This window comes from Oncorhynchus mykiss, chromosome 26 (genome assembly GCF_057628025.1).
Source record: "Oncorhynchus mykiss isolate SJ-2025 chromosome 26, ASM5762802v1, whole genome shotgun sequence".
NCBI classification, from domain to species: domain Eukaryota; kingdom Metazoa; phylum Chordata; class Actinopteri; order Salmoniformes; family Salmonidae; genus Oncorhynchus; species Oncorhynchus mykiss.
The window spans coordinates 30521114-30540000 of NC_143047.1; the positions used below are offsets into that span (position 1 = coordinate 30521114).

An 18887-nucleotide genomic window follows, 5' to 3' on the forward strand; every position below is an offset into this window, starting at 1 on the left:
TTTCAACCACTCCACAAATTTCTTGTTAACAAACTATAGTTTTGGCAAATCGGTTAGGACATCTACTTTGTGCATGACACAATACATTTTCCCAACAATTGTTTACAGACAGATTATTTCACTTGTAATTCACTGTATCACAATTCCAGTGGGTCAGAAGTTTACATACATTAAGTTGACTGTGCCTTTAAACAGCTTGGAAAATTCCAGAAAATTATGTCATGGCTTTAGAAGCTTCTGATAGGCTAATTTACATAATTTTAGTGAATTGGAGGTGTACCTGTGGATGTATTTCAAGGCCTACCTTCAAACTCAGTGCCTCTTTGCTTGACATCATGGGAAAATCAAAAGAAATCAGCCAAGACCTCAGAAAAATAATTGTTGACCTCCTCAAGTCTGGTTCATCCTTGGGAGCAATTTCCAAATGCCTGAAAGTACCACGTTCATCTGTACAAACAATAGTATGCAAGTATAAACACCAAAGGACCATGCTCATCTGTACAAACAATAGCACGCAAGTATAAACACCATGGGACCACGCAGCTGTCACACCGCTCAGGAAGGAGAAGCGTTCTGTCTCCTAGAGATGAACGTACTTTGGTGTGAAAAGTGCAAATCAATCCAAGAACAACAGCAAAGGACCTTCTGAAGATGCTGGAGGAAACAGGTACAAAAGTATCTATATCGATATAACCTGAAAGGCCAATCAGCAAGGAAGAAGCCACTGCTCAAAAAAACTCCATAAAAGCCACTGCACATGGGGACAAAGATCGTACTTTTTGGTCGAATGTCCCCTGGTCTGATGAAACAAAAATAGAACTTTGGCCATAATGACCATTGTTATGTTTGGAGGAAAAATGGGGATGCTTGCAAGCCGAAGAACACCATCCCAACCTCGAAGCACAGGGGTGGCAGCATCATGTTGTGGGGTTGCTTTGCTGCAGGAGGGACTGGTGCACTTCACAAAATAGATGGCTTCATGAGGAAGTAAAATTATGTGGATACATTGAAGCAACATCTCAAGACATCAGTTAAAGCTTGGTTGCAAATGGGTCTTCCAAATGGACAATGACCCCAAGCAGACTTCCAAAGTTAAAGGTAATGGAGTGGCCGTCACAAAGCCCTGACCTCAATCCCATAGAAAATTTGTGGGCAGACCTGAAAAAGAGTGTACGAGCAAGGAGGCCTACAAACCTGACTCATTTACACCAGCTCTGTCAGGAGGAATGGGCCAAAATTCACACAGGCTACCTGAAACGTTTGACCCAAGTAAAACAATTTTAAGGCAATGCTACCAAATACTAATTGAGTGTATTTAAACTTCTGACCAACTGGGAATGTGATGAAAGAAATAAAAGCTGAAATAAATCATTCTCTCTACTATTATTCTGATATTTCACATTCTTAAAATAAAGTGGTGACCCTAACTGACCTAAGACAGGGAATTTTTACTAGGATTAAATGTCAGGAATTGTGCAAAACTGAGATGAAATGTATTTGGCTGAGGTGTATGTAAACTTTCGACTTCAACTGTATACACACACACACACACATACACACACACACACACACACACACACACACACACACACACACACACACACACACACACATATATATATATATACTGTATATATATACATATATATGTATACACACACTCACCCTAACACACTAAGCAGAAACACTGATTATTCTATTCTTTCTGTAGATCCATCTGAGCAGGGAGCAGCAGCAAATATGCTATAAGATATGTCTGTCTGAAGGCCCCAATGAGTCATATAGACTGACTTATGTTCCTCCATACTAGTGACAATTATCCATACTGATTCCTGATGTTACACACTCTGTTGATTCTCTAAGTGACACGCGTGTGTGTGTGTGTGTGTGTGTGTGTGTGTGTGTGTGTGTGTGTGTGTGTGTGAGTGAGAGAAGCATTTTAACCACCCTCTCTGCAATCCCTGCCCTGTAATCCTCTCCCCCAGTTCCCAGCCTGCACGCTGATTTATCTAGGTTTAAAAACAGCCCATTGCTGTGTTTCATACACACAGGCACAAACACATGCATGCACCCACACACACAAAAAAAACAGTCGACACGCACACAAACACACACACAAAGACACCGGTGGACTCCCACTCCCACTCAGGAAGGCTGTGTTGTGGTGTGGGGCGGATGTACACAGAATGGAGCGGCCAGGCGTAACTAAGATGGCAGCTGAAGGGGAGATGATTTGGGGGGAGGAATGAGAATTGTCACTTTATGTTACAGACGCTTTCACTCCCACTTCCAGCCACCCTGCACATTAAGGGAAAGGGAAAGGGGATACCTAGTCAATTGCACAACTGAATGCATTCAGCCGAAGTGTGTTCAACCAAAGTGTGTAACCCAACCCCTCTGAATCACACACACACGCACACAAGTTCTCCTGAACACACAGACAGTATACAGTAGGTTTCAAAGAATCACGGATAGAGGTCTATTTCAATTTTTTGAAGATTTATTATTCACCATTCTAAAGGTACAACTTTAAAGTGTGTGTGTGTGTGTGTGTGTGTTTTGACTTTGTTCCTATCTGTATTACAGGTACAGGAGCTACAGAGTCCTCCCAGAGCCAGTATGGTGGTGAAGGACTGTGTCAGAGCCTGTCTGGACTCAACATACAAATACATATTTGACAACTGTCATGAACTCTACAACCAGCTACTAGACCAGGTAATACAGACACTATATCCCCCTATATTAATCCCTATATCACCCTATATTAAACCCTATATCACCCTATATTAAACCCTATATCACCCTATATTAAACCCTACATCAGTCCTATATTAAACCCTATATCAGCCCTATATTAAACCCTTTACCACGCCTATTTTAATCCCTATATCACCCTATATTAAACCCTATATCACCCTATATTAAACCCTACATCAGTCCTATATTAAACCCTATATCAGACCTACAGTGGGGAGAACAACTATTTGATACACTGACGATTTTGCAGGTTTTCCTACTTACGAAGCATGTAGAGGTCTGTATTTTTTTTTATCATAGGTACACTTCAACTGTGAGAGACGGAATCTAAAACAGAAATCCATAAAATCTCATTGTATGATTTTTAAGTAATTAATTTGCATTTTATCGCATGACATAAGTGTTTGATCATCAACACGGCAGGACCTGGTCAATGGCCTGAAGAGAGCTGGGACCACAGTCTCAAAGAAAACCATTAGTAACACACTACGCCGTCATGGATTAAAATCCTTCAGCGCACGCAAGGTCCCCCTGCTCAAGTCAGCACATGTCCAGGCCCGTCTGAAGTTTGCCAATGACCATCTGGATGATCAAGAGGAGGAATGGGAGAAGGTCATGTGATCTGATGAGACAAAAATAGAGCTTTTTGGTCTAAACTCCACTCGCCGTGTTTGGAGGGAAAAGGATGAGTACAACCCCAAGAACACCATCCCAACCGTGAAGCATGGAGGTGGAAACATCATTCTTTGGGGATGCTTTTCTGCACCGTAATAAGGGGAGGATGGATGGGGCCATGTATCGCGAGATCTTGGCCAACAACCTCCTTCCCTCAGTAAGAGCATTGAAGATGGGTCGTGGCTGGGTCTTCCAGCATGACAGCGACCCAAAACACACAGTCAGGGCAACTAAGGAGTGACTCCGTAAGAAGCATCTCAAGGTCCTGGAGTGGCCTCGCCAGTCTCCAGACCTGAACCCAATAGAAAATCTTTGGAGGGAGCTGAAAGTCCGTATTGCCCAGCGACAGCACCGAAACCTGAAGGATCTGGAGAAGGTCTGTATGTAGGAGTGGGCCAAAATCCCTGCTGCAGTGTGTGCAAACCTGGTCAAGAACTACAGGAAACGTATGATCTCTGTAATTGCAAACAAAGGTTTCTGTACCAAATATTAAGTTCTGCTTTTCTGATGTATCAAATACTTATGTCATGCAATAAAATGCAACTTAATTACTTAAAAATCATACAATGTGATTTTCTGGATTTTTGTTTTTTTGTCTCTCACAGTTGAAGTGTACCTATGATAAAAATGACAGACCTCTACATGCTTTGTAAGTAGGAAAACCTGCAAAATCGGCAGTATACCAAATACTTGTTCTCCCCACTGTATATTAAACTGTTTATCACTCCTATATTACATCCTATATCACTTCCATATTAAATTCTATATCACTCCTATATCACCACTATATTAAGTGCTTTATCACCCCTATATTAAACACTTTATCACCCCTATATTAAACCCCATATCAGACCTATATTAAAACCTATATCAGTCCTATGTTAAATCATATATCAGTACTATGTTCAATTCTATATCTGTACTATATATGCTGAGTGTACAAAGCATTAGGAACACACATCAGAACAGCCTCAATTCTTTGGTGCATGGACTCTACAAATTGTTGAAAGTGTTCCACAGTGGTGCTGGCCTATGTTGAATCCACTGCTTCCCACAGTCGTGTCAAGTTGGTCGGATGGGTGGTGGACCATTCTTGATACACACGGGAAACTTTTGAGCATGAAAAAAAACAGCAACATTGCAGTTCTTGACACAAACCTGTGCACCTGGCACCTACTACCATTCAATGTATTTTTAATTAATTGTATTTACAATGATGGCCTACCCTGGCCAAACCCGGACGACGCTGGGCCAATTGTGTGCTGCCCTATGGGACACACAATCATGCCTGTATGTGATGCAGCCTGGTTCAAAGGCACTTAAATATGTTGTCTTGCCCAGTCACCCTCTGAATGGCACACAGACACAATCCATGTCTCAATTGTCTCAAGGCTTAAAAATCCTAATTTAATCTGTCTCCTCCCCTTCATCTGCACTAATCAAAGTGGATTCCTATATCGGCCCTCTGTCAGCCCTAAGGTGCACTACAGGAGTTAGTGTGTTCTGTCTAACAGAGAGATAATGTCCTTCAGGTCTGTAACAGTCATGTATCTGTTCTGGTAAAAGGCAAGTTCTGCAACAGTGAGGTAATGTCCTGCTGGTCTATAACAAGGAGTTTATAACTGTAGAAGTTGAATAATAATCTTCCTTTGTAGAAACAGCCTGAGGGGTTTTTAGCAATTACCCAGCAGAGAGATAGATACAGCCACTAATTACAACTCAGTCTAACGCACTCACAAACGAGTCACACACTCCATCAACACACACACACACACACACACACACACACACACACACACACACACACACACACACACACATATACACACACTTACAGACAGGACACACTCTTCATCAACACACTAGTCACCACAACATCAACACACACATGTTCTCTCCTGGAGCTAACCTCAGGGTGGTGGATGACTATATCATAATATTACAGCCTGCCTTTGTGCCACTGTGGATGTTTCCCATAAAAGACGTCCATTGTGTTGTCTTGCCTGCCCTCGTTCTCTCACTGGAAATACCACCATCCAACCAGAGGCTGATTATGTAACGCTACAAAGCACTCTGCATGGGAGGGAGGGAGAGATAAATGGAAGGAGGGAGTGGGGAAGGGAGGGAGAGAAGGCATGGAGGGATCAGGGAGAGGAAGGATAGAGAGCTTAAACATTCCCGTAAAGCCTGGCAGGGATGGAGGGATTTAAAAAGAGAGCAGTGAAGGAAGGAAACAGAGCAGGTGAAGAAAGAGAGAGTCATTTAGGTCCAAAATCTCTCCATTGGAATTCAGTCACTGTGGAGGAAGGAGGAGAGATGCCCAGTACTGCATATATCTGTAGATACACTGTAGGCAGACATGACCACACACACACACACACACACACACACACACACACACACACACACACACACACACACACACACACACACACACACACAGCTCTCTAAAATGATCTGCATTTTTTCTCTCACACACACACTCACTCACACACACACAATCACTCACTCACACTATCACTCACTCACTCAAACATAAACACACACACATACATAAAGTGCCTTGCGAAAGTATTCGGCCCCCTTGAACTTTGCGACCTTTTGCCACATTTCAGGCTTCAAACATAAAGATATAAAACTGTATTTTTTTGTGAAGAATCAACAACAAGTGGGACACAATCATGAAGTGGAACGACATTTATTGGATATTTCAAACTTTTTTAACAAATCAAAAACTGAAAAATTGGGCGTGCAAAATTATTCAGCACCCTTAAGTTAATACTTTGTAGCGTCACCTTTTGCTGCGATTACAGCGTAAGCCGCTTGAGGTATGTCTCTATCAGTTTTGCACATCGAGAGACTGAAATTTTTTCCCATTCCTCCTTGCAAAACAGCTCGAGCTCAGTGAGGTTGGATGGAGAGCATTTGTGAACAGCAGTTTTCAGTTCTTTCCACAGATTCTCGATTGGATTCAGTTCTGGACTTTGACTTGGCCATTCTAACACCTGGATATGTTTATTTTTGAAGCATTCCATTGTAGATTTTGCTTTATGTTTTGGATCATTGTCTTGTTGGAAGACAAATCTCCGTCCCAGTCTCAGGTCTTTTGCAGACTCCATCAGGTTTTCTTCCAGAATGGTCCTGTATTTGGCTCCATCCATCTTCCCATCAATTTTAACCATCTTCCCTGTCCCTGCTGAAGAAAAGCAGGCTCAAACCTGTAACAGGTTTCTGTATGAGAAGGAGAGTCGGACCAAAATGCAGCTTGTAGATTGCGATCCATGTTTTAATGAACAAACGTAAAAACACGAATTAATGCAAACACCACAAAATAAAGAACGTGATGAACGTAACGAAAACCTAAAACAGCCTATCTGGTGAAAAACACATAGACAGGAACAATCACCCACAAACACACAGTGAAACCCAGGCTACCTAAATATGGTTCCCAATCAGAGACAATGACGAACACCTGCCTCTGACTGAGAACCATATCAGGCTGAACATAGAAATAGACAAACAAGACATGAAACATAGAATACCCACTCAGATCACACCCTGACCAATCAAAACATAGAAAATACAAAGTAAACTATGGTCAGGGCGTGACAGTACCCCCCCCCCCCCAAGGTGCGGACTCCGGCCGCAAAACCTGAACCTATAGGGGAGGGTCTGGGTGGGCATCTGTCCGCGGTGGCGGCTCTGGCGCTGGACGTGGACCCCACTCCATGACAGTTTTAATCCCCCTCCTAAACGTCCCTAAATAGGTTACCCACCACAATGATAACATGGGACAGAGGGACAGCTCGGGACAGAGGTAACTCGGGACAGATGGGTAGCTCAGCACTGAGAGGAAGCTCAGCACTGAGAAGAAGCTCAGCACTGAGAGGAAGCCCAGGCAGGTAGTAGAAACTACCAGAACCTGGCTGGCTGGCGGTTTCAGCAGATCCTGGTCGACTAGCAGATCTGGAAGAATCTGGTCGACTGGCGGATCTGGGAGAATCTGGTCGACTGGCGGATCTGGGAGAATCTGGTCGACTGGCGGATCTGGGAGAATCTGGTCGACTGGCGGATCTGGGAGAATCTGGTCGACTGGCGGATCTGGGAGAATCTGGTCGACTGGCGGATCTGGAAGAGTCTGGTCGACTGGCAGATCTGGAAGAGTCTGGTCGACTGGCAGATCTGGAAGAGTCTGGTCGACTGGCAGATCTGGAAGAGTCTGGTCGACTGGCAGATCTGGAAGAGTCTGGTCGACTGGCAGATCTGGAAGAGTCTGGACGACTGGCAGATCTGGAAGAGTCTGGACGACTGGCAGATCTGAGAGAGTCTGGACGACTGGCAGATCTGGAAGAGTCTGGTCGACTGGCAGATCTGGAAGAGTCTGGTCGACTGGCAGATCTGGAAGAGTCTGGTCGACTGGCAGATCTGGAAGAGTCTGGACGACTGGCAGATCTGGAAGAGTCTGGACGACTGGCAGATCTGAGAGAGTCTGGACGACTGGCAGATCTGGAAGAGTCTGGACGACTGGCAGATCTGGAAGAGTCTGGACGACGGGCAGATCTGGAAGAGTCTGGTCGACTGGCAGATCTGGAAGAGTCTGGTCGACTGGCAGATCTGGAAGAGTCTGGTCGACTGGCAGATCTGGAAGAGTCTGGACGACGGGCAGATCTGGAAGAGTCTGGTCGACGGGCAGATCTGGAAGAGTCTGGTCGACTGGCAGATCTGGAAGAGTCTGGACGACTGGCAGATCTGGAAGAGTCTGGACGACGGGCAGATCTGGAAGAGTCTGGACGACTGGCAGATCTGGAAGAGTCTGGACGACTGGCAGATCTGGAAGAGACTGGTCGACACAGACTGGCTGCTCTGGCTGCTCCATGCTGACTGACAGCTCTGGCTGCTCCATGCTGGCAGACTGCTCTGGCTGCTCCATGCTGACTGGCAGCTCTGGCTGCTCCATGCTGACTGGCGGCCCTGGCTGCTCTGGCTGCTCCATGCTGACTGACAGCTCTGGCTGCTCTGGCTGCTCCATGCTGACTGGCGGCCCTGGCTGCTCTGGCTGCTCCATGCTGACTGGCGGCCCTGGCTGCTCCATGCTGACTGGCGGCCCTGGCTGCTCCCTGCTAACTGGCGGCCCTGGCTGCTCCCTGCTAACTGGCGGCCCTGGCTGCTCCTTACAAACTGGCAGCTCCGGCGGCTCCTTACAAACTGGCAGCTCTGGCGGCTCCTTGCAGACTGGCAGCTTTGGCAGCATCCTGCAGACTGGCAGCTCTGGCGGCTCCTTGCAGACTGGCAGCTCCTTGCAGACTGGCAGCTCTATGCATACTGGCAGCTCCTTGCTGACTGGCAGCTCTATACAAACTTGCAGCTCCATGCAGACTGGCAGCTCCTTGCAGACTGGCAGCTCCTTGCAGACTGGCAGCTCCTTGCAGACTGGCAGCTCCATGCTGACTGGCTGCTCCATGCTGACTGGCGGCCCTGGCTGCTCCATGCTAACTGGCAGCTCTGGCGGCTCCTTGCAGACTGGCAGCTCTGGCGGCTCCTTGCAGACTGGCAGCTCTGGCGGCATCCTGCAGACAGGCAGCTCTGGCGGCTCCTTGCAGACTGGCAGCTCCATGCAGACTGACAGCTCCTTGCAGGCTGGCAGCTCCTTGCAGACTGGCAGCTCCTTGCAGACTGGCAGCTCCTTGCAGACTGGCAGCTCCTTGCAGACTGGCAGCTCTGGCTGCTTCATGTAGACTGACAGCTCAGGCTGCTCCATGCAGACTGACAGCTCAGGCTGCTCCATGCAGACTGACAGCTCCTTGCAGGCTGGCAGCTCCTTGCAGACGGGCAGCTCAGGCTGCTCCATGCAGACTGGCAGTTCTGGCTGCGCTGAACAGGCGGGAGACTCCGACAGCGCAGGAGAGGAGAGAGGCTCCGGCTGCGCTGAACAGGCGGGAGACTCCGGCAGCGCAGGAGAGGAGAAAGGCTCTGGCTGCGCTGAACAGGCGGAAGACTCAGATAGCGCATGAGAGGAGAGAGGCTCTGGCTGCGCTGAACAGGCGGGAGACTCCGGCAGCGCAGGAGAGGAGAGAGGCTCTGGCTGCGCTGAACAGTCGGGAGACTCCGATAGCGCAGTAGAGAAGAGAGGCTCTGGCTGCGCTGATCAGGCGGGAGACTCCGATAGCGCAGTAGAGAAGAGAGGCTCTGGATGCGCTGAACAGGCGGGAGACTCCGGCAGCGCTGTAGAGAAGGAAGGCTCTAACAGCGCTAAACAGGCGGGAGACTCCGACAGCGCTGGAGAGGAGGAGGGCTCCGACAGCGCTGGACAGGCGAGGCGCACTGTAGGCCTGATGCGTGGTGCTGGCACAGGACGTGCAAGGCTAGGGATGGGCACAGGAGGCCTGATGTGTGAGACTGGAACCAACTTCACCAGCCGACTAAAACGGACCTCAGGACGAGTATGGAGCGCTAACCCAGGTGCCATCAAATCCCTGACACGTTCCGTCAGGCGAATTCTATGCAAAATGCACCAACACAGCAACTCCCTCATTTCTCTCTCCTCCAATTTCCCCATTAACTCCTTCACAGTCTCTGTTTCGCTCACCTCCAACACCGGCTCTGGTTCTGGTCTCCTCCTTGGCTCCTCACGATAAACAGGAAGAGTTGGCTCAGGTCTGGCTCCTGACTCTGCCACACTCTCCCTGAGCCCCCCCCCAAGACATTTTTGGGGGTGACTATGGGGCCTCCGTCCGCGCCGCCTTGCTTGCTTCGCAAACTCCATTCTCCTATATCCTTCCGCGCACTGCTCCATCGAATCCCAGGCGGGCTCCGGCACTCTCCCTGGGTCGGCCGCCCACCTGTCGATCTCCTCCCAAGTCGTATACTCCATACTGTACTCCTCTTTGGGCTGCGCCTGTTGTTTCTTCTCTCGCTGCACCTTTGGGCGGCTAATCTCCCCTGGTTTAGCCCAGGGTCCTCTCCCGTCGAGGATTTCCTCCCATGTCCAGAAATCCTTATTGCGCATCTCCTCGCGCTGCTCCTGCCTGTTGACACGCTGCTTGGTCCCTTTGGGGTGGGTGATTCTGTAACGATTTTCTGTATGAGAAGGAGAGTCGGACCAAAATGCAGCGTGTAGATTGCGATCCATGTTTTAATGAACAAACGTAAAACACGAATTAATGCAAACACCACAAAATAAAGAACGTGATGAACGTAACGAAAACCTAAAACAGCCTATCTGGTGAAAAACACATAGACAGGAACAATCACCCACAAACACACAGTGAAACCCAGGCTACCTAAATATGGTTCCCAATCAGAGACAATGACGAACACCTGCCTCTGACTGAGAACCATATCAGGCTGAACATAGAAATAGACAAACAAGACATGAAACATAGAATACCCACTCAGATCACACCCTGACCAATCAAAACATAGAAAATACAAAGTAAACTATGGTCAGGGCGTGACAAAACCATGATGCTGCCACCACCATGTTTGACAGTGGGGATGGTGTTTTACGCCAAACATAACGTTTTGCATTGTTGCCAAAAAGTTCAATTTTGGTTTTATCTGACCAGAGCACCTTCTTCCACATATTTGGTGTGTCTCCCAGGTGGCTTGTGGCAAACTTTAAATGACAGTTTTTATGGATATCTTTAAGAAATGGCTTTCTTCTTGCCACTCTTCCATAAAGGCCAGACTTGTGCAATATACGACTGATTGTTGTCCTATGGACAGAGTCTCCCACCTCAGCTGTAGATCTCTGCAGTTCATCCAGAGTGATCATGGGCCTCTTGGCTGCATCTCTGATCAGTCTTCTCCTTGTATGAGCTGAAAGTTTAGAGGGACGGCAGGTCTTGGTAGATTTGCAGTGGTCTGATACTCCTTCCATTTCAATATTATCGCTTGCACAGTGCTCCTTGGGATGTTTAAAGCTTGGGAAATCTTTTTGTATCCAAATCCGGTTTTAAACTTCTTCACAACAGTATCTCGGACCTGCCTGGCGTGTTCCTTGTTCTTCATGATGCTCTCTGCGCTTTTAACAGACCTCTGAGACTATCACAGTGCAGGTGCATTTATACGGAGACTTGATTACACACAGGTGGATTGTATTTATCATCATTAGTCATTTAGGTCAACATTGGATCATTCAGAGATCCTCACTGAACTTCTGGAGAGAGTTTGCTGCACTGAAAGTAAAGGGGCTGAATAATTTTGCACGCCCAATTTTTCAGTTTTTGATTTGTTAAAAAAGTTTGAAATATCCAATAAATGTCGTTCCACTTCATGATTGTGTCCCACTTGTTGTTGATTCTTAACAAAAAAATACAGTTTTGTATGTTCATGTTTGAAGCCTGAAATGTGGCAAAAGGTTGCAAAGTTCAAGGGGGCCGAATACTTTCGCAAGGCACTGTACATATACACACATTATGGCCAAATGATAGCAGTACAGGTCGGGCTGTGTAGTGTGTATTATTAGGGTTTATTAACTGTTGAACTGAAGTGTACAGTGCCTTGCGAAAGTATTCGGCCCCCTTGAACTTTGCGACCTTTTGCCACATTTCAGGCTTCAAACATAAAGATATAAAACTGTATTTTTTTGTGAAGAATCAACAACAAGTGGGACACAATCATGAAGTGGAACGACATTTATTGGATATTTCAAACTTTTTTAACAAATCAAAAACTGAAAAATTGGGCGTGCAAAATTATTCAGCCCCTTTACTTTCAGTGCAGCAAACTCTCTCCAGAAGTTCAGTGAGGATCTCTGAATGATCCAATGTTGACCTAAATGACTAATGGTGATAAATACAATCCACCTGTGTGTAATCAAGTCTCCGTATAAATGCACCTGCACTGTGAAAGTCTCAGAGGTCCGTTAAAAGCGCAGAGAGCATCATGAAGAACAAGGAACACACCAGGCAGGTCCGGGATACTGTTGTGAAGAAGTTTAAAGCCGGATTTGGATACAAAAAGATTTCCCAAGCTTTAAACATCCCAAGGAGCACTGTGCAAGCGATAATATTGAAATGGAAGGAGTATCAGACCACTGCAAATCTACCAAGACCTGGCCGTCCCTCTAAACTTTCAGCTCATACAAGGAGAAGACTGATCAGAGATGCAGCCAAGAGGCCCATGATCACTCTGGATGAACCTCAGAGATCTACAGCTGAGGTGGGAGACTCTGTCCATAGGACAACAATCAGTCGTATATTGCACAAATCTGGCCTTTATGGAAGAGTGGCAAGAAGAAAGCCATTTCTTAAAGATATCCATAAAAAGTGTCGTTTAAAGTTTGCCACAAGCCACCTGGGAGACACACCAAACATGTGGAAGAAGGTGCTCTGGTCAGATGAAACCAAAATTGAACTTTTTGGCAACAATGCAAAACGTTATGTTTGGCGTAAAAGCAACACAGCTGAACACACCATCCCCACTGTCAAACATGGTGGTGGCAGCATCATGGTTTGGGCCTGCTTTTCTTCAGCAGGGACAGGGAAGATGGTTAAAATTGATGGGAAGATGGATGGAGCCAAATACAGGACCATTCTGGAAGAAAACCTGATGGAGTCTGCAAAAGACCTGAGACTGGGACGGAGATTTGTCTTCCAACAAGACAATGATCCAAAACATAAAGCAAAATCTACAATGGAATGGTTCAAAAATAAACATATCCAGGTGTTAGAATGGCCAAGTCAAAGTCCAGACCTGAATCCAATCGAGAATCTGTGGAAAGAACTGAAAACTGCTGTTCACAAATGCTCTCCATCCAACCTCACTGAGCTCGAGCTGTTTTGCAAGTAGGAATGGGAAAAAATGTCAGTCTCTCGATGTGCAAAACTGATAGAGACATACCCCAAGCGACTTACAGCTGTAATCGCAGCAAAAGGTGGCGCTACAAAGTATTAACTTAAGGGGGCTGAATAATTTTGCACGCCCAATTTTTCAGTTTTTGATTTGTTAAAAAAGTTTGAAATATCCAATAAATGTCGTTCCACTTCATGATTGTGTCCCACTTGTTGTTGATTCTTCACAAAAAAATACAGTTTTATATCTTTATGTTTGAAGCCTGAAATGTGGAAAAAGGTCGCAAAGTTCAAGGGGGCCGAATACTTTCGCAAAGCACTGTATGTTCAGCACTGTGAGGACACCACATTAACTGTTGAACTGAAGTGTATGTTCAGCACTGTGAGGACACCACGTTAACTGTTGAACTGAAGTGTATGTTCAGCACTGTGAGGACACCACATTAGCACGGATGTGTTTCTCTGTCTGCCTGTCTGTTACAACACACCATGAGTCTCATGTATAGTCATACCATACACACACACACACTGATAGTCTTATCACATGTGTAGCTGATCGGATGCGCTAAGGCCAAATTAAGGGGTTACTGGTTAAAATTCCTCTTGGCTCCAGTTTAATTTAATTTATACACTTAAATATAATCAGTGATCTAGTTAGAGGGTTACTGGTTAGGATCCCATCTAGCAGGTCTCCCGAGTGGTGCAGCGGTCTTTGAACTGCATTGCAGTGCTTGAAGTGTCACTACAGACCCGGGTTTGATCCCAGGCTGTGTCACAACCAGCCATGACCGGGTGTCCCATTGGGAGGTGCACAATTGGCCCAGTGTAATCTGGGTTACCGGGAGGCTTGGCTGGGGGGGGTGCTTTACTTAGCTTATCGTGGATTGGCGGGACATGGTTTGGATGGACGCATGACTCGACCTTCGCCTCTCCCGAGTCCATTGGGGAATTGCAGCAATGAGACAAGATCGGAAAAAAAGGGTAAAATCCGAAACAAATAATCCCGTCTCGCTCCGGTGAGCCAGTCAACAAATTGGTTGTTTTTGCTTATTGGATATTAGGGATGTTTGTCCCCATGTCTGTTATTGTCTCCTTTAGGTGTTTGAACTGTTTCCTACTGTGTTGATTCTCTGTCTGTTTGTCCAGATGTGTAAACAATCTGTTGGCCTGTGATTGCCATCCAGATGAGTGATACAGCATCTGAGAGAGTTCATGTGTGTCCCAATGGCACCCTATTCCTTATATAGTGCTCTACTTTTAGTACTAGTACCTCTTTTAGTATTGCACTATATGAGTATATGGGGTGCCATTTGAACTGGTTTGTTGCTGGTAAAACAGTCATCCCAGTTTGGAATACTGATCATGGTTGGTACAGTACTGCTAGTTCTCCTGGAATCAGTACTGATATTCCCCGTTGGTTACACACTGGTGAAACAAAATCACACGCTCATATGCCCTGTGCAGTGCACCATAGTGTGGCAGGCAGCCCTATACGGCTCTGGTCAAAGTTATGCACTACAGGGGGGGAGGATTTGATTTGAGATTCGCCCTAGAGGAAGGGATTCTTGTGAATATAGAGTGTATGATTAGCATGCTACTATAGTGCTGGTGATTTAGTTACCCTATGTCCCCAAATATCAAATTAGTCAAAGTAGAGGGGTTCAGATGTTTGAGAGAGGCTTCAATCTCAAACAATGTATGTAGACCCATAATCCTTCACAAAGGAGAGAGAGCACACAGAGAAGAGAAACATTGATTTCAAGCTAAATAGTTAATAAATTGATTGAGTTTACAGAGCCAGGTATCACGAATAGAAACTGTTTCGACTCAGTGCTTTGTCAAGGGTGTACTGGTCCTTACCCCTGTCCACTTTAATAGATATGCTTCAATTTAAGTGATATATTAAATAACACTTGTTAGGAATATACATTTTGGTCTGTGCTAGTCCCACAGCCCAAAGAAAGACAGTATGTATCTTTTCAGTATTTTTACACTATCTTTCCATTGAAGAGAGGGGTTACGGAGCCAGTCACGAAACCCAATGCTTCCTGATTGAAAATAGGAAATGCACTTTGAGTCGGCTTGTTGTAGGTGCTTGGGAATAATTCAATGAAGTCCTTGAAGAAAAGAAAGACCCACACACTGCTCTTGCCAATATCACTTAGTTGGTTTATTCAGCTTTTCTTCAAGGATGTACTGCTGGTGCTAGACACAATAATCATAAAATAGCTTAGTGATGAGATTCGTGGGCAATATGGTGCTGAACGCTGAGCTGTTTATATTCCCTATGTTGACCTCTGCTGGTGGTTAATCCTCCATCCCAAAGCAGGTAGTATGATGAAAGGCAGATTTTTTAAGAGAAGTTTAGATTAACATGTTGACCTCTACTGGTGTTTGACCCCAACCCAAAGAAGGCAGTATGATGAAAGGCAGATCTCAGTAAGGGCAGACCTCAGCTTTAACACATATATAACCTTTATTTATACAGGGTTTCTTATTAGTCATTTAGCAGACAATCTTATCCAGAGTGACTTACAGTAGTGAGTGCATACATTCTTATATTAGCCCACCATGGGAGTTGAACCCACAACCCTGGCAAGCACCATGCTCTACCAACTGAGCTACAAGGGACCCAATGAGGTGATCCTCATTGAGTTGAAATCTATTCTACCAGAGAGAACTGTTCATTTAAATGTGAACTTAAATGAATGGATTACAGCATTGAGTATACATGTTGGCCTCTGGTTGGTTTGTCCCACAGACCAAGGAAAGCCTGTATTGCTAAAGGCAGATATTCTCAGAGGGCGGTAGGTTAACCCTCAGCTTTACGATGGATGTACAATATACCTGCTATTTTACCACCTCTAACAATGTGTTGTTTGACATTGTGAATATAGATGAGCAGGGAGATGCATTGGTAATACACAACCTTCATCAATGCCCTTCACACAACGGTATATAGTACACAAACACCCATGCACTTGCAGGACCACACACACTGGGAATACATTGCATAGAGGATCCTGTTTCATTTTGCATAGAGTTGTGTTTCATTATTCATATCTCTACAGTAAGACAGACCACTGCAGCCCCTCTGCACACACACACACACACACTACAGCAGGGACGACACACAAAGACCCCTTGGTAAACAGTCAGCTTCAGACCGTGTTTGGCCACGCAGTCATGGGTGAACAGGGAGAACAGGATGAGACGCAGTACACACCCCTGAGGGGCCCCAGTGTTGAGGATCAGTGTGGCAGACGTGTTGTTGCCTACCCTCGCCACCTGGGGGCGGCCTGTCAGGAAGTCCAGGATCCAGTTGCAGAGGTAGATTTTTAGTCCCAGGGTCATTAGCTTAGTGATGAGCTTCGTGGGCAATATGGTGCTGAACGCTGAGCTGTAGTCAATGTCATCTAACCACTTCCATGTTGAGAGAGTCACTGGTACTTCCTGCTTTAGATTTTGCATGTAAGAAGGAATCAGGGGGATAGAATTATGGTCAGATTTGCCAAATGGAGGGCGGGGGAGAGCTTTGTATGTATCACTGTGTATGGAGTGAAGGTGGTCTAGAGTTTTTTTTTCCTCTGGTTGCACATGTGACATGCTGGTAAAAAATGTGGTAAAACTGATTTAAGTTGGCTTGCATTAAAGTCCCCGGCCACTAGGAGCGCCACTTCTGGATGAGCATTTTCATAGAGTTAGTTGAGTGCGGTCTTAGTGCCAGCATCGGTCAATGGTGGTAAATAGACGGCTCTGAATAATATAGATGAGAAGTCTCTAGGTGTGGTCTACAGCTTATCATAAGGTACTCTGCCTCAGGTGACCAAAACCTCGACACTTCTTTAATACTAGACATCAAGCACCAGCTGTTATTGACAAAAATACACACACCCCCACCCTTCATCTTACCAGACGTAGCTTCTCCGTTCTGCAGGTCCATTGAAAATCCCTCCTGCTCTAAATGATCCGTGTCGTCATTCAGCCACGACTCGGGGGAAACATAAGATATTAAAGTTTTTAATGTGCCGTTGGTAGAATAATCGCAATCGTAGAACATCAATTTTATTATCCAACGATGGCATATTAACAAGTAGAATTGATGGCAGTGGGAGTTTACTCGCTCGCCGCCTCTTTCCCTCCGTCTTTTCTTCACGCAAATGACGGGGATCTGGGCCTGTTCCCGGGAGAGCAGTATTTCTTTCTCGTCAGACTCGTGAAAGGAAAAGCTTCTTCCAGTTCGTGGTGAGTAATCCCAGTTCTGATGACCATAAGTTATTTTTGGTCATTAGAGATGGTAGCAGCAACATTATGTACAAAATAAGTTAAAAAATAAGTTAAAAACAATGCAAGAAAAATGAACAAATGGCACAATTGGGTACAGGCATGAAAAACATCAGCCATCCTCTTTGGCACCATCTTAAGGTTCTTAGCTTTCCTATGCGGTATATGACGTGTCAGATTGACTGTCAGTCTGAGCAGTGAATAAAAGTGTAAGCAGGACTTCCCATTTAACCAGGCAAGTCAGTTAAGAACAAACTCTTACTTAACAATGACAGCCTACCCCATCCAAACCCTCCCCTAACCCGGATGACGCTGCGACAATTGTGCACCGCCCTATGGGACTCCCGATCAGTTGTGATACAGCCCAGGATCAAACCAGGGTCTGTAGTGATGCCTCTAGCACTGAGATGCAGTGCCTTAGACTGCTGAGACACTCGGGAGCCCCGAGTCTAATCCGAAACCTTAGAGTCTAGTGAGGCAAACTCAATTTAAGCAGGGAAACATGGGTATCAGCCAAAACTGTCCTAAATTGGCTTAGCAGAGGCTGATTTATTAGCACAGTACCTTGATAAAACAATTAACTAATAACGAAAGTCCCCAAAATCAGGGAGTTTACGCTTAACCGGTTTTAATCGAGCTCTCCCCCTAGTCATTACACGCACACACACCAAATACACACAGAACAAACACACACAGACATACACAAACACGCACACAAGCTATGTCAAGAATCCAGTATATAAATATGTGGTGTGTATAAACAGTATAACTAAAATATAATGTACAGAAGTAGAAATATTAGAATGAGCTACGTCTAGAGTACATAATAGCAAGCAAGCAAACACACACACACACACACACACACACAACACACGCTACACTGCAGGTTGTTGAATAATTGAAGCCATATTATTTCAGAGCTGCCAGGGACAGGCTTAATTTTAACACACCCTATTATATTAATCAAAACGACTTTTCATGTTGCCCAGAGATGTACGCACGGGTGTGTTTGTGCTTGCGCGTGCAATACAAACACACACTGTGAGCAGTGGGTTATCTATCTGTAAAGTCATTAAGATAAGAGAGGAAATGTGTTGGTGAACAGAATGTCCAGACAGTTGAGTCTGATTCTAACCATATCTCCCATCGACAGAGAAACATTAATCAGCTCCAATACTACAGCAGTACTGTTTCAGGGAGCTACAACTCTGCTGTACTCCTTCCTGTACTAGAACTATCACTAGTCCATCACTATACCAGGACAACTCATATACTGTACCAGGACTGGTCTACAGACAACTATCAGATCATATACTGTACCAGGACTGGTCTACAGACAACTATCAACTCATATACTGTACCAGGACTGGTCTACAG

At 45.5% G+C, this 18887-nt stretch overlaps 1 protein-coding gene across 1 annotated transcript in view; it reads left to right on the forward strand.

Moving 5' to 3' along the window:
• LOC110506127 (protein unc-13 homolog C) overlaps positions 1 to 18887 on the forward strand; it is a 301686-nt gene that overhangs the window by 86986 nt on the left and 195813 nt on the right. Inside the window, exon 17 of the mRNA XM_090222664.1 lies at positions 2587 to 2715. Coding sequence (XP_090078790.1) covers positions 2587 to 2715 — 129 coding nt within the window. The remainder of the gene's footprint in view (positions 1 to 2586; positions 2716 to 18887) is intronic.